This window comes from Cervus elaphus, chromosome 9, assembly GCF_910594005.1.
Source record: "Cervus elaphus chromosome 9, mCerEla1.1, whole genome shotgun sequence".
NCBI lineage: Eukaryota > Metazoa > Chordata > Mammalia > Artiodactyla > Cervidae > Cervus > Cervus elaphus.
The window spans coordinates 24,533,360-24,548,887 of record NC_057823.1 but is presented as its reverse complement, the minus strand read 5'-3'; the positions used below and the strand labels follow the sequence as shown (position 1 = coordinate 24,548,887).

The following is a 15,528-nucleotide window of genomic DNA, read 5'->3' as shown; positions in this document are numbered from 1 at the left end:
TGCTGGTCATTCATGGAGGGGCAGATCCTGCCCCAAGTGGAAGGGATCCAGTGGTTCCTGAGCTGATTACCATAGAAGGGCCCTGAGCAACATGACAGCAAGCCTGGCCCTCTCTGAGTCACTCACTCTCGGGGAGAGTGCTCAGGTCCTGGAGGTGGTGACAGGCAGTGGGCAAACACTCCTGGCCAGGACATGCTTCTTTGGCTTAGCAGTCAGAGTCTCACTCACAAGTGATACTCAGAGGCCCAAGCAGAGCAAGACCAAGCAGGCTTTGTTCTAGGAGCAAACACCTAAGGGGTAAAGGAGGTCAGGACAAGGAGCCCCTAGTGAGCAGAGCCGGAATCACCAGTCACCTCTCTCACTGCCAGTCACATGGAGTTTGTGACACCTGCTGGCAGTGAAAGGTCTGCAGGAAATAAGACTCCTCTCCCAGTGTCTCTGAGAGGACTGGTTGGCCTCTCGTTCGTTTGAAGACCAAATCCTAACTTCTAAAATGCAGGTGTGGCCCCACCCATCTCTCACACATGTCTCCGCTAGAACTCAGTCGAAGGACAGCTTGACAGGGCGAAGGCTTTGCTCCCATGTAATTGTTTTTTCTGGACTGTATCCATAGATTAAGCTGATCAGGCTTAAATCCTGTCTGTCCCACTTATTGCATATGTGTGAGTTTAGGCAATTTGCTTTAACTCTTTAAGTCTCAGCTGATGATATGTAAAACAGAAGTAATATTAGTTGTTATATGATTGTTGTGAAGATTCAAAGAGACAATATATGTAAACACTCAGTCTGGAACCTGGCTCAAAGTGCCTACTCAAAACAATGCTAACTATGAAGACGATGATGATGGTGCTCAAGGCAGGGTGATTTTCTAAAAGTCAGAGAGCAGGAAGTCATGCTCCCAAGGAACTATTCAGATTTGTGCCATCCCTGTTGCTCCACATAAGAGCAGAAGACTAGATTAAGGAAGCTTCTGTCCCCCATGGGTACTCTGCAAAGCTAGAGCAACTCTGTCCTGACCTGAGACCCAAGCTTAAGGAAGGACATTATCCAGAAATTCAGTGGGGTAACTTCTTTCTCTTCTCTTATCAGGATCATGGAAGTATGAGGGAGCTCCCTTGGCCTCATGAGTCTACAAGATTCCCACTTGGTCCTGTGCACTTTCTCTTTTCCACAATCACATCCTCTGCCGCTTCACTTCTGAATCTCTGCTTAGGAATAAAGCACTATTCATTCTCATATCTTGATAATCTCAGCCAAAGTGTTTAGAAACCATGGCATGGTGAGTCTTCTTATGGAGTGACAGGAAGGTCATTAATGAGGTAAGAAAAGATCTGGGGACAACGCTCATGATCCTGAAAGAAGTCTGGCCCTATTCCTGGAAATGAGTTTAAAGGCTAAGAAATGCCCTGGGTGGTTAGAGCTATTGTCTGCAGTCCAAGATGTGAGAGATATACAATACTGGCCATTTCTATTAGTCTGGCTTTTAGAAATGGCTGTTCAAGACAGAACCACTGAGGCACATCTTCAGTTATGATGAGTGAGGAAGAAGAGAGGTGAGGATAGGAACATGTAGGAGGGGAGAAAGGGAAACCAGCAGAAGTAGTCATTTTACTGCTTCTCTGGAATTAGTCCTTAATTCCTTAGCCTGTGCTCAGGGCATATAAACGCAACTAAGAAATTCCTTCTTAAAACCCAAGCCCGAATAACCTTCAAATCATCTGTTTTGTATTTTCTGGGTTACTTCTCAGTAGTGGTGGGCAGATCTCAAACAAAAGATGGAGCTATTGCCATTGGCCACATCTCCACCCTGGGGCAGAGGACCAAGAGTGGACTCTGTGGAAAGGGTCTGAGTTTTGTGACAACAGAAGGAGCCTGTTCTCAGACTCCTTGTCTCAAATCAAGTGCTCCAAGAAGCAAGCAACATCTCTTGAAGAACTGGGGCTGAGCCATCCACTGTGGTGCTGAACAGAGCAGGAGCCTTTCCCAAAACAGGGCCAGATGCCAAGCATCTGGTGGTTTTGTGGTGTTCTGGGAAAGCTCTTGAGTTCTCTCCATGTGTGCCCAGCTCCAGGGCTGCCGCCTGCCAGGCCAGAAGGGCAACTTCTTCTTGTCTTTCACTGGGCTGTATGGACTGCTTCCGCCTGGGGCTGATACCTGGACACTGTGTAGCCTCAGTGGAATTCAGCCCTGGGTACTGAGGCCCTTCTCTGAGGACCTCCAGAGCCAGCTGGATCCTCTTTATCATTTCTCAGGGCTCGAGGGTAGCTAAGGGTGTCCTAACACAGCTCAGTAACTGAACTCTCCACTGTTTCCAAGAGACCCATATCTGCTTATTTACAGTGGTGAATGGTGGGAGAGGCTGAATGCCGCATGATCCACACACCCTCAGGAGAGCTCCCACGTCTCCTGGGACGCCCTCACTGCTCCTCACCCTGGGGCTTTTATTTTGGAAATGTGGCATTCTCAGAAGAGGTTACCTCTTAGGGCTGAGCATGATGTTCATATGACATGAGGAGACATTAAAAAAAAAAACTCTACAGCTCCTTTAAAATCTCATGAAAACCCATCCTTCTATGAGGTGGTAAGTCTTGGGTCATGTCCCACCTTCCTCCACACTCACCCCTCCTGCTCTGGGCCAGGAGGCAAATAACTCGTTCCTCTTCTAAGTGGTTATATTTTTTGACTCTAACTGCCAGGTAATGTTGTGAAAAAGCAAATATTAAAGTGAGTTAAAATGCTAATACTCCTCCCTTGTTTTGAACAGGAACAGAAATTCTTGGCAAGTCAGTTCGTATTATATTCTCTACGTTAGGAGTGTGCACATTTTTTGCAGTTGGCTACATGCTGCTGCCCCTGTTTGCTTACTTCATCAGAGACTGGCGGATGCTGCTGCTGGCGCTGACGGTGCCGGGGGTGCTGTGTGTCCCGCTGTGGTGGTGAGTGTGGCTCTGTCTCAGACAGCCCCCTACTGCGGGCCAGCAACCTGGAGCCCGGAGCCTGGTGCTGACCTTGACGTGGGCCTGCTGATCTCACTGGAGCAGGCTGAGGCCTCAAAGCCCACAGACCATTTCCCTTGTTGGGGGTGGGCATGCGTGCTGGGGTTTGACTCCCCACCATCCCACAAAGCACCGTTCTCAGGAAACCCAGTCCCCCTTGGGCTATCCCAACTCTTCTCTGTTACTGGATGGTTGCTGTTGTTTGTGGAGATGGTACTGTTGGGTTTTGTTACTTTTAGCTCTGCCCCCCTGCTCTTCTGACACTTTTCTCTAGGAAATCTCTTTTTCCTTATGGCTTCAATTAATGTAACTTCCGCAAGCTGCCCTATCATGTAATGATTAGCATCTAAGATGTGACTGTTTATCTGCTTTGTCTTGAAGAGCTAGAGAATCACTTCTGTTTAATTAATTGTTAGAGAAAACATTCTCTTCACTCCTCTCACAACTCTTCAACCAAATTTTGACACATCAATGTGGGAATAATAAAGTGTTGAGATGCTGACCCCAGTTTCACCGAGATATGGCTATGGGGAAGACTTTACGTGAGAGAACAGAATGACAAGAATGGAATAAGGTCCCAGCCATATGTTTTATTTGGGGGAGATTCCTCATTTCTTTGGTTTTTCCATATTTAAAAAAAAGGAAAGGGGATTTTTTTCCCATTATTGAGTCCGGTACTCTCTCTCTCTTTCTCTCTCTCTCTCGCTCTCTCTCTCATTGATTAGCCTTGATTTGGTTTCATGATATCAAAATCAAATCTCCCAGCAGTGACTGGTTTTACTGAATTGCTTGACTTCTGTCTGCTTACAAACAATTAAAGTATTTTTGATCATGTTTTGGGGCTCACAGTTTAGACTAGCCCTCATGGTTGCCCTGTCCTATGGACATACTTAGGAAGTGTGCCTTAGCAAGTTTCCTAGAAGGACCTTCATCTCGCTGCAACTGTTAGGCAGCCATAGAGGCTGACAGGTAGTACTTTTTGGCCTTGTTAGACCAGATAGCTCTGGTTAGACCACTCCAAACTACTGTCCTTTTATGGTCTCTAAGGCTGATGTGATTCACCAGTGCAAATCCTTGGCGTGAGTGTGCATGGGGGAAAGAAAGCACTTTTTTTTTTTTCTTACTTCCCTAGAATTTGAGAAACAGTGTGTTAGATACTATTCTGATTTCCTGACCCAGTCTGAGAGTAGGGCAGTTTTCTTGAATGAGAATCACCATCATCACCATCACATCAGCATCACACCCTCTCTCCACAACACCCCCTGCTAACTGAATTTATTGTAAAAGGTGCTGGTGACCAGACAGTCTCTCAAGTCACAAGACGAGATTTTTCAGAGGTTACTTTCTGCCTCTTCAGTTGAATGATTTTGGTAATCTGTGTTCTTTGGTTCTGGTTGTCATCTCAGCATAAGAGACTAGTACTTTCAAAATATGTTATAGTCAACTGTATTACTATATGATTCTATAAGAGACAGAAAACAAAAATAGAAGGGCCCTGACTGACTATAAGAGATTAGTACAGATTTTACTTTGTGGGGCTTGGATCTTTGCCTTGGAACCAAATGCCACAGCAAGGAACAACTCTGACAGGTCAGCCTCTTGGGTTTCTAGCACAGAAGGTCCATCCCACAAGGAGCTGCCTTACTCTTGCCCTGAGGAGAGTTGTTCCCATGTTGCCCACAGGCTGCTCCATGAGTGCTCCTGGCTGTGGGCACGTTGTACCCGGGACAGGCCTGCCCCAGACGGAGCGCAGCCCGGGGCCAGGACAAATAAGCTGAGTGCTTGTCCTGAAAGTTTAACAGTCTTATCATTTTTCTTTAAAAATAAAAACAAAATAGCTCTCTTTTTAACATCTTGTCCTTGAGGGTGGGATTTGCTGAAGCAATGCCCATCCATCGGGGTGGGCTGGGATGATGTGGGGACGGCTTCAGGCTACTGTGACCTCTGCTGCCTACTCAGTATGTGGTATAGACTCTCCAGCAACACTTTTCCCCTGTTCAGTTTGAATTAAATCTACAGAGAGGCTGTAATGTAAACCTTATTTGGCCCTCCGCTACCTTGAAATGATGAGTTAGACTTATTTATACACCAAAAAACCATGGCAATTCAAAAGTTAAGATGGCAGCAACCCTAAGTACAACGGGCTGAAAATTGGAGCAGGTGTTTTGGGGCTTTTTAATGTCCCCAATTTCCTTTAAAAAGCTTGGCAGTAGGTGACCACAAGTATGAATGGAGTGTTGTAGGTGGGGAAGGAGCCCCTAGATGCAACATGGGGAAAGTTTTGCAATATCTAGCTGACTAAGCATTTGGAACTTGAGGTCAGTGATGGCCCTCAGAGCTGAGAGTAAAGAAAGCTAGGATATGTCTAAGAACAACTTGGTTGGGGAAAGATACCTCTCAGAAGTAGAAGTGCCCGTGCTGTATAGTTCTTCATTAATGCAGTTGCCACTAGCCACATGCAATGACATGTTAAAATTAAGGAAGTGCGAGTGTTAGTCTGTCAGTCATGTCCGACTCTTTGCCGCTCCATGGACTGTAGCCCGCCAGGCTTCTCTGTCCATGGGATTCTCCAGGCAAGAATACTGGAGTGGGTTGCCAGCCCCTTCTCCAGGGGATCAAACCTGGGTCTCCCACCTTGCAGGAGGATTCTTTACCATATGAACCACCAGGGGCTGCAAGTAAATGTAAAATTGGATTCTTCCATCACACTAGTCACACCAACTCAATAACCACATTTGGTTAGTGGCTGCTGCGTTGAACAGCACAGATACACAGCACCAGAGGAAGTTCCCTGGGACAGGACAGCTCTAATTACCAAGGGCCAGTGGCCTAACATCATCACAGTTGCTACAGGGACCAACCAAGTGTATATTCCAAAAAATGCAAAGTGGGTTCATTTTTCAACTCGTGTGCTTGTGGTAGGCTGGGGACGGAAGCTGGGGGTTAGCTATTTGATATGTCATGTTTTGCCCTGAGATAATTCCTGTTGAGGCTTTGCAGGGGCCTGTTAATTATAGGAAGACTATATCTGCTACATATAATTTATTTTCTAGGACACTTAATACTGACAAATAGATAAGGAAGACAAGAGCCGGCAAAAGAATGGCTAAGCAATTCTGAGAAATAAAGATTAGGAAAGAATGATAAAAAATAAATAAAAATATAAAAATTAGGAAAGAATAGAAGTCAGCCATGTCTGAGCATCAGTTAAAAATGTGGGTAGATTGTGTGATAAAAAGTCAGTTTCTAACTAACACAACATTGTTAATCAACTATACTCCAATATAAAATAAAAATTTTAAATGTTTCTAGACAATTAAAAAGAGAGAGAGAGAGAGACCACATTGGCTGTCTCCCCATAACTGGTTTGAGTACTCACTGAGCTGAGATTCTGTTGAAAGCCATGGGACATCCCACAGAAGTGTATCAATGCACTCGCCTCCTCCTCTGACTGCCTAAGGAAAAGCCCAAGGAACACAGATGCCTTCTTTTACCCAGTAAACTTGTGAGCCTCACCAACTGAGGCACCAGGAATTCCCCTAGGGATCGACACACTGGAAAGATACTAGACTCTGTTTCTTTAATGAGCCATGCTGGGTATGAAGTTTTGGGTGGTATTCTCCAGCTGCCCTTGTTTAAACATGCCCATAGTTAATGTTACCCCTTGTAGGCTGGCCCTGGCTTCAAGTACAACTAACATTGGTCTTATGATTTGATCAGAACTTTCAAACGTGAAGGTACTTTTATTTATTCCTACAAATAATGGAGATCTTATGAAGCCTCCCTCCTGATGTTCTTTAAAAAGACAAACTAGAATTTTACAAAATAAAAATTATTTGGGGGCAACTTACAGTGGATAGCATCAACCTTGTTACTGTGAAAAATGACAAAACATCCAAAATGAATTTTAGGTTTATCCCCGAATCTCCCCGATGGCTGATATCCCAGAGAAGATTTGAAGAAGCTGAAGATATTATCCAAAAAGCTGCAAAAATAAACAACATAACTGCCCCAGTGGTGGTTTTTGATCCTGTGGAGGTAAGGATTTGCAAATGTTTTCTCTTGAGATCAGCATTCTTGATTATGGAATTTAATTTGATTCAATAGATTTTGAGTGCCTACTGTGCACCACGCAGTGTTCAAGACCTTAGAGACAAAATGATGATGAAGTTCTGAGATAAAACCCATCTCAAAGGGCTGCGGACCAATTAAATATAATAATGTATATAAATTGCTTAACAAATAGCAGTGAAAGTGTTAGTTGCTCAGTCATGTCCGACTCTTTGCAACCACATGGACTACAGCCCACCAGGCTCCTCTGTCCATGGAATTCTCTAGACAAGAATACTGGAGTGCGTAGCCATTCCCTTCTCCAGGGAGCATACAGCAAGTGTTGATTAAATATTAGTTCTTGCTCTGTACCACTAATGCAGCTACATACTGGTGATTTTTGAATATCTATATTAAGTGGGGAAAAAATGTGTTTGAGAGATATTCCACCCATGGGTTCCCCACTGTATTCTGAACCTTACCAAAATCTGCTGGGCAAGCTGTACCTGTCTTTAGTCTTGCTATATCATGTCTAGAACCCTAAGGCCTGAGAGCATAGGCTGGTGGATTCACACCTGCAGGAAGGAGGCCATGAAAAAAGCAGATATTCAGTGGAAGCATGCTCACTTCCTGACAGTCGTAAGGACTCACCGTGTCCGTGGCCGTACCTCATGCCAACTCCCAGAGAAAACAAGAAAAATTAGACACATAAGGAGCATAGAGTATAACCCAGAGTGTTAAGAGAATTAGATGGAAGATAAGTGATGAGGTGAGGAAGGAAGTCCCCAAGGAGCAAACAGGGTGAGCCAGCAAAGAGAGCAAAGTGATTCAGGGCTGAAGAGGCCAGTCCAAACCAGGGAGGACACTTAAATGATAGGGCAAGGGCACCCACGGCTAGAAGGGTCAGAGACTGCTCAGAACACCCCAAGAAGACTATATACCTCTTAGTCTGTATGCTTGCCTCCATGTTCACATCTGTGTCCCTGGCCACCCCAGGACTTTGGATGGTGACGAGCTTGCCAGTACTCTATCCTCCTTCTTGGCCTTTGGAACCTTTTACGGAAGCAGACACCTTGGTGATGGCTGGAGGATTAATTACAGTGGCCGTGAGCCCAAGCTTTCAGAGGGCTGCCAGGAAAAATATGTCTTAATCCCTTGCTCTTCGGATCAAGAATTCCATTCCCAGCCTTGGTCAATTTAACTGGATGCAAAAATAACACTGGGAGTGTCTAACACTTCTGGATCTCAGGGCTGTGCTGAATGTTTTTTTGATGTTTAATGGATACGTGGTCTGACTTCTGCTTTGAGGACCTTAGAGTCTAGTGGTAGAGATAAAGCCTATGTGGATGAAAGCAATCATAAAACATTTCAGAGATACATAGTTATATAGACAAATGAGAACAAAGTCCAGTGTCAAACACATGCTTTCTTCCTGCCATGAGGCATATTGAACCTCAACTGAACAAACCCAAGGAGGAAAAGGGAGCTTGTGCTTTCCTAAGGCCCAGTCACCTCCCTAGTCACCTCCCAGGTAGGGTCCTCTGAAGGAGGATATATAGGGCCCTGTGCCAACAAATGCAAACTGCTCGGAATGGTAATAAAGAGCCTACCAGATGCCAGGCACATTGTTCAGCTCATTTGATGCTATGCCAGTCATTGCTAGTACATATTATTATAGGCCCATTTCACAGGAGAGGTAACTGAGGCATAGTTCTTCTTAGTTGAAAAGTTAAATTATTTGCCCAGGATTTTACAGCTAGAAGTTTCACTCTGGTGCCAAAATGCATGCTTTTAACAGTTCTTTCTCATCTCATGTTAAGGGTAGTGGCATTGACTTGGACAGGAAGAAAAACCATGTCATGCCATCTTCAAACACTATCTTGGGTTTCTTTGGCTTCCTTTCTGAAGCACCTTCAGCCTTCTCATGGTGCCTGGTCCAAAGGCATTTTGGCAGCTCCATACAGGCCAGGGACAAGCATGGGATACAGAAATGTTCTTTTCCTGAGGTTTCCAAATCTGGCTGCTTATCACCATTACCCAAAGAGCTTTTAAAAATTACAGATTCCCATGCCCTTGAGCCCCAGGAAAGATTCAGACTAAGCAAACCCAATGTGGGACCTGGAAATCTGCATTTTCACAAGGACCCTGTGGAAGTGCCAATTGTCAGCATAGGCCTGATCCCCAGGTCCTATCTGTACGTGGTACCACTCCCGGAAAACTTTCAGAAGGACTGCTAGTCCCCAGCAGTTTACACAGGGACTTTCTTCTTTGTGATAACTGGGTAATACTGCCAGAGGCATATTCTTGAGGTTTTCACTCCAGATAGTGCAGAATCAGAAAGGTAACATGACTGTCAGCTGCATGAGGAGGTGCCTGATTGTTCTCGAAAAGAAGGATGCTAATATTTGGGAAGCAGCTACTACAAGGGCAGGTCTGGCACTCTTATTTCCTTCATTGTGGAAATTCTTTCCTCGGCCTCTGACTGAATACACGCACAGAGTCACAGAGTTTAACTTTATCCTGAAGAGACTCTCCACCTCAGAGCCTTGTAACTCTTTTAGTTTTCAATTCCTTTTTTTAAAAATTGAAGTATAGTTGATTTGTAATATTGTGTTAGTTTCAGGTGTACAAGAAAGTGATTCAGTTATTCTTTCAGATTATTTTCTATTATAGGTTATGAAAAGATATGGAATATATTTCCCTATGCTGTATAGTAAATACTCCTTGTTCCTTATCTATTTTATGTATAGTGGTTTGTATCTGTTAATCCCATACACCTAGTTTATCCCTCTGACCCTCCTTCCTTTTCCCTTTGATAACCATAAGTTTGTTTTCTATGTCTGTGAATCTATTTCTGTTTTTTATATAGATTCATTTGCATTTTTATTACATATATAAATGATATCTTATTTGTCTTTCTCCCTCTGACTTACTTCATTGAGTGAAATATTCTCCTGATGCAAATGACAATGTTTCACTCTTTCTTACGACCAATATCCCATTGTATATATACCGTATTATCTTAAGCCAATCATTTGTTGATGGGCACTTGGGTTGTATCCTTGTCTTGGCTAATGCAAATAGTATAGTTCCGATTCTAATAAGCTTGATTATCTGGATTCCTAACACATGAAAAGTTAATTTCAGTAGATTAAAAGCAAGGGAAGGAAGTCCATTAACAACAGTAAGAATACCACCAACCATCAACAGCTTACGTGTTTTCCTCAATGGTGCAGTAATTAAAATAATAGTTAAAGTGTATGGGTGTTTACCATGGTTCAAGTACTATGTTAAGATTTATATATATGACCTCACTTAAACTTCTCAACTCTTAATTATGATACGCATTTTATAGAGAGGTAAACTGAGGCTCACAGAGGATAAATAGTAACTTTTTCAAGGTCCCCTAGTTAACCCAAGTGTATTCTAACACTGAGACAAAAACAGGAAAAGTATAAAAAGCAGATATGAACCTCAAGGTAGTTTGGGGCTATATGGCCCTACCCACTCAATAGGCCCTAAGGTTCAGTGTGATTAAGGTCACCCATAGTGATGCCCATGAGTCACGGCAAATCTATGTTAGCAGTCAGGCTTTACATAAAGAGATAGTGAAGCTAATTTTTATGTTTTAAAGGTTTCTGCCTAAAATGGGCCATAAACATTTTTAAATGTCAGAATAAGCATCCTATATTTAGATGCTCTTATTCCATGCAAATTCCAGACTTCTAAGCATGTTCAAAGTGAAGTGAATTACACGCATTAAGAACATACTGTCATAGCCAAAGATACTTCCTCATCATCTCTTAATCTCATGGTTGTGTGCATTACTTTAGCAACAGGAGCAACTCCCCCTGAAGCAGCAGAAAGTTTTCATTTTGGACCTGTTTAGGACTCGGAACATTGCTACAATAACCATTATGTCTTTGCTGCTATGGTAAGTAATAAGAGATCTGGAAATGTGACATACAGCGTGTAAATATAGAGCTGATTTTCTTTCATTCAAGGGACAGGGTCAAGGCCTGGGTCCTCCTGAGACAAAATTAGAATTTTAGAATCTAAGTTATTTGGAAAGCCCTTAACTTAATTTAAGGGCTTCTCTGATAGCTCAGTTGGTAAAACTGCATTGCTCTTAGCCTGCAATGCAGGAGACGCCAGTTCAGTTCCTGGGTTGGGAGGATCCCCTGGAAAAAGGATAGGCTACCCACTCCAATATTCTTGGGCTTCCCTTGTGGCTCAGCTGGTAAAGAATTCACCTGCAATGCGGGAGACCTGCGTTTGATCCCTGGGTTGGGAAGATCCCCTGCAGAAGTGAAAGGCTATCCACTCCAGTATTCTGGCCTGGAGAATTCCATGGACTGTATGGTCCATGGGGACGCAAAGAATTGGACACAACTGAGCAACTTGCACTTTCAACTTGATTTATGGAACTGGATACTGAAAAAATTGTCAAAGGGAACAATATTTAAAGGGAAATTTGACCCACATGGAGAGGGTCCCCTGCCCCTCCTAAAGTTACTGGGATTAAAACTAATGCTATCCCTGATGCCTGAAGCTGAGATGTTAACTCATCTCCTGCTTCCAGAAGTTGTACAGGCAATTAATCAGTGAGGTTAGAATACCCTGAGTCTCCACTGCCTGACTTGGAGTTTTGACAAGCTTTTTACACTTGCTAACAGCAGTTTACTGAGTGATTTTTAAGGCACATAAATAATGAACTGACTTTATAGGTAAGATTTAATAATATATCTGCCAAGAAATTAGGAAGAAGGCAGAAAGAAAAGAACATGCCTACTCCATGATGGCAGCACAAAAAATGACGGTAATCAGAACTACCAGGCTCACGCTGCAGCTAGTCTAATTTTAGAGCCACCTTGTATTACAATTAGAAGTCATCAATAACAGAATTTATGCCCCTGAATTAAGCAAGTGTGTCCTAGACACGTGGCTTTCCTCACAATGGACCTACTTAGTTCTTATATGTCAGCAGGTATCACGGATGCAAATATATCTTGAGAAGGGGTACTATTGGGCCAACAATAAAGTAGTCATTAGTTTTATTCATGCTGCTGTTATTATCAAATGTGAGAATCACTAAGATCCTAGAGGAATAAAGTTTCGTATTTTGTTTTGGATTAGCCCTTGTGCTATCCAACCTAGTAGAGTATGTATAAGAAGATCCAACAGTGTTCCTGAAAATATTTTTCAGATTTTCTCTGCTTTTCAGTCATGTTGATAATAAGCAAATTTCTCCACAGAGGAGTCTGCATAGTGTTATATATAACTTAGTGTTTTTTCCACAGAAAAGCTTTTATGTGGAAGTTAACTATAATGGCGGGATATGCAATGTGCATTCTGTGATACCTTGAAGCATTATGAGTGAGACTCATTTTTTTCCCTAAAGTGAGTTTTACTAAGTCAATTGGAATTTACTGTAAGTGGATCCCACAGTATTACCTATGTATCTTTTTCTTTTTTGGGGGGGGAGAATGAAATATGGATTTTATGTTCACTGATGTGACAGTCTTTCTTCAAATAATATCTCTAAGGGGATGAGAATGTATTGTACCAGCTATTCTACTGAAACCTGAAATTAGCTAGATTAGGGTTGGTAATTGTTGAATATTTGTATATTTAGACTTAGTGCTGTCCAACATAACTTTCTTCAATAATAAAAACATTTTATATCTCTGTTGTCCATTATAGTAGCCACTAGCTCCATGTGGCTACTAAGGAATTGAAGTGTGGCTAGTGCCAAAGTGAGGGATGAAATTTTAAATTTTATTTGATTTTAATTTATACTTTTAAATAGCCCTATGTGGCTAGTCACTACTTGTAAGATACCAAGATATGGACAACTTCCTAACCATTATGAAATTGTAAAGTGACTCAAGCCATCCTTTTGTCATTTTTGTCTTTTGACTTCCAGGATGTTAACCTCCGTGGGTTACTTTGCTCTCTCTCTCAATACTCCTAATTTACATGGAGATCCCTACCTGAACTGTTTCTTCTCTGCCTTGATTGAAGTTCCAGCCTACATTGCAGCCTGGCTGCTACTTCGAACCCTACCCAGACGTTATGTCATAGCTGGAGTACTGTTCTTTGGAGGAAGTGTGCTTCTCTTAATTCAATTGGTACCTGCAGGTAAGAAGCTATGCAATATTAACAACTTACCAGAAAAGATCCACACCTCGACCAGGCTAGTTATTAGTCATGTGTGCGTGTGTGCTTAGTCGTTTAGTCGTGTCCAGTTCTTTGCAAGCGACCCCATAGACTGTAGCCCACCAGGTTCCTCTGTCCATGGCAAGAATGGACAAGAATACTGGAGTGGGTAGCCATTCCCTTCTCCAGGGGGTCTTCCTGACCCAGGGATCAAACCTGGGTCTCCTGCATTGCAGTCATATGCTTTACCATCAGAGTTACTAGGGAAGCCCTAATTATTAGTCACTGTTCCCTATTTATGTAGCTTTTACATAATAAATGGTCTTCCCTTGTGGCTCAGCTGGTAAAGAATGTGCCTGCAATGCGGGAGACCTGGGTTCGATCCCTGGGTTGGGAAGATCCCCTGAGACGGGAAAGGCTACCTACTCCAGTATTCTGGCCTGGAGAATTCCAGGGACTGTATAGTCCATGGGGTCGCAAAAAGTCGGACACGACTGAGCGACTTCACTTTCACTTACTGTCACTTACATAATAAACCATTCATAAGTCGGTTACAGGAGAGATAGCTAACTCTGTGATTTCCTTTGTTCAAAATTAGTCCCTTCAAACGGAAGGGTTAGCCTCAGAGAATCAGAAATCACCACCAGAAGAAGAGTAATGCTCGCAGTGCATCCCCTTCATAGAAACTTTCACCTAATCCCTCAAACCTTTCTTTGAGTCATAAACCTGAGTGCTAATTTCTTGGTACTTTTAAACCTTCTCTCTGATTGATGTATATATACAAGTGTTAAGAGTTGGAAAAAAAAAAAAAGAGTTGGTAGTACATGCCAGTTCCAGTATAAATTCAATGATTTTTATGGTCTGTAAGCTTTTAGTTGGAAAGCACATGAAAAGATACACGCTTCTCTTTTCCTCTTATGTCCAAGTTTCTCATATTGTTACAGCATTAAGTCAACAGATTATTGATATATAGTATTATACATAGAAGTATATATCTCAATAATAATAAGTAGGATAAAAGGATTGGTTCTTCTCTTCAAAGATTAAACTTAACTGCATTAACAAGCTAACAATTGACTATGAAACTGTTGTAATTAAAGTGTAGATAAGGTCACGGAATGCATAAATGATCTAGAATGATAGAAGAGTGAAGCTCAAAGCACCCTTCACTCTCCATCTTTTTCTAGGTCCAGTTAGTAAGACTTTGAAGAAGAAGTGTAATTTAGGGAATATCTTTACATTATAAAATATTTATATATGAAACATATTATAAAACATTCCTCTATAAGCAATAAGGACAAAACAAACAACTGTTAAGTGTATTGTTTCTAAAAGTACCTCTGTTTACACTGGGTCTCTTTTCCAGATTACAACTTCTTGTCCATTGGTCTGGCCATGTTGGGAAAATTTGGGGTCACTTCTGCCTTTGCCATGCTGTATGTCTTCACTGCAGAGCTCTACCCAACCCTGGTCAGGAACATGGCAGTGGGGGTCACCTCCATGGCCTCCAGAGTGGGCAGCATCATTGCTCCCTACTTTGTTTACCTAGGTGAGATGCATCTTATCAGTCTATCCTTTTTTAAAAATATATCTATAAGTAATGGACTTTTTGTTGTGAAAAATGCAAACAGCACAGAAAATACTAGAAAGAGTACAAGATCACTTGTACTCTCTCAGTTCCTCAAATCACAGCCCTCAGAGGAACTGATATTGACATTTGGTGAGTAGTCCTCCAGACGTTTCGTTTTGTACAATACACACACACATTTTTAAATACACAACATTATATCATAAATATTGTTTCATGACTTTTTTAAACTTAACATTGTATCAGAATATCTTTCCTGATTGGTGTATGTATAGTTTTCGTCTTCGCCTTTCATCTTCCCTATAGTTTCATACCATGCTCATGTGGTCTAATTGGTATGTATGTAGTTCTTTTTTCTTCTCTTTAGTTAGTACATAGACTTCTAATATATGTGTACACATAATTTATTTAACTAGGTTCATGAATGAATATTTAGACCATTTCCAAGTTTTTGTTATTGCAAATAACATTGCAATACACCCCCACAGCCTTTGTATATATGGATCAGTGGATTGCTGGAGCAATTTAAAAATTTCATAGATATTGCCAAATTGACTTCTGAATACTATACCAGTTTACAATCCAACTATCAATATATGAGAGTGTCTGTTTCTCCACATCTTCACCAACAATGGGAATCATCCAATTTTTTAGTCATTGATAATTTGTTGTGTGAAAAATGGATATCATTGTTGCTTTCATTTCTTTCTCAACTATGAATGAGGTTGAACATTT

At 42.0% G+C, this 15,528-nt stretch overlaps 1 protein-coding gene across 2 annotated transcripts in view; it reads left to right on the top strand.

Annotated features, from left to right (window-relative positions):
* Positions 1-15,528, top strand: part of SLC22A4 (solute carrier family 22 member 4) — a 40,960-nt gene that overhangs the window by 19,878 nt on the left and 5,554 nt on the right. Inside the window, exons 4-8 of one of the 2 annotated variants that reach the window (XR_006342670.1) lie at positions 2,765-2,936; positions 6,908-7,034; positions 10,880-10,980; positions 12,347-12,477; positions 12,973-13,088. Coding sequence is in view for 1 of the 2 variants with exons in the window: in XM_043912151.1 (XP_043768086.1) it covers positions 2,765-2,936; positions 6,908-7,034; positions 10,880-10,980; positions 12,973-13,187; positions 14,572-14,754 (798 nt within the window). In the remaining variant the exon portion in view is untranslated. Of the gene's footprint in view, positions 1-2,764; positions 2,937-6,907; positions 7,035-10,879; positions 10,981-12,346; positions 12,478-12,972; positions 13,188-14,571; positions 14,755-15,528 lie in introns of those variants that run through there. The other variant, XM_043912151.1, reaches the window with a different exon arrangement.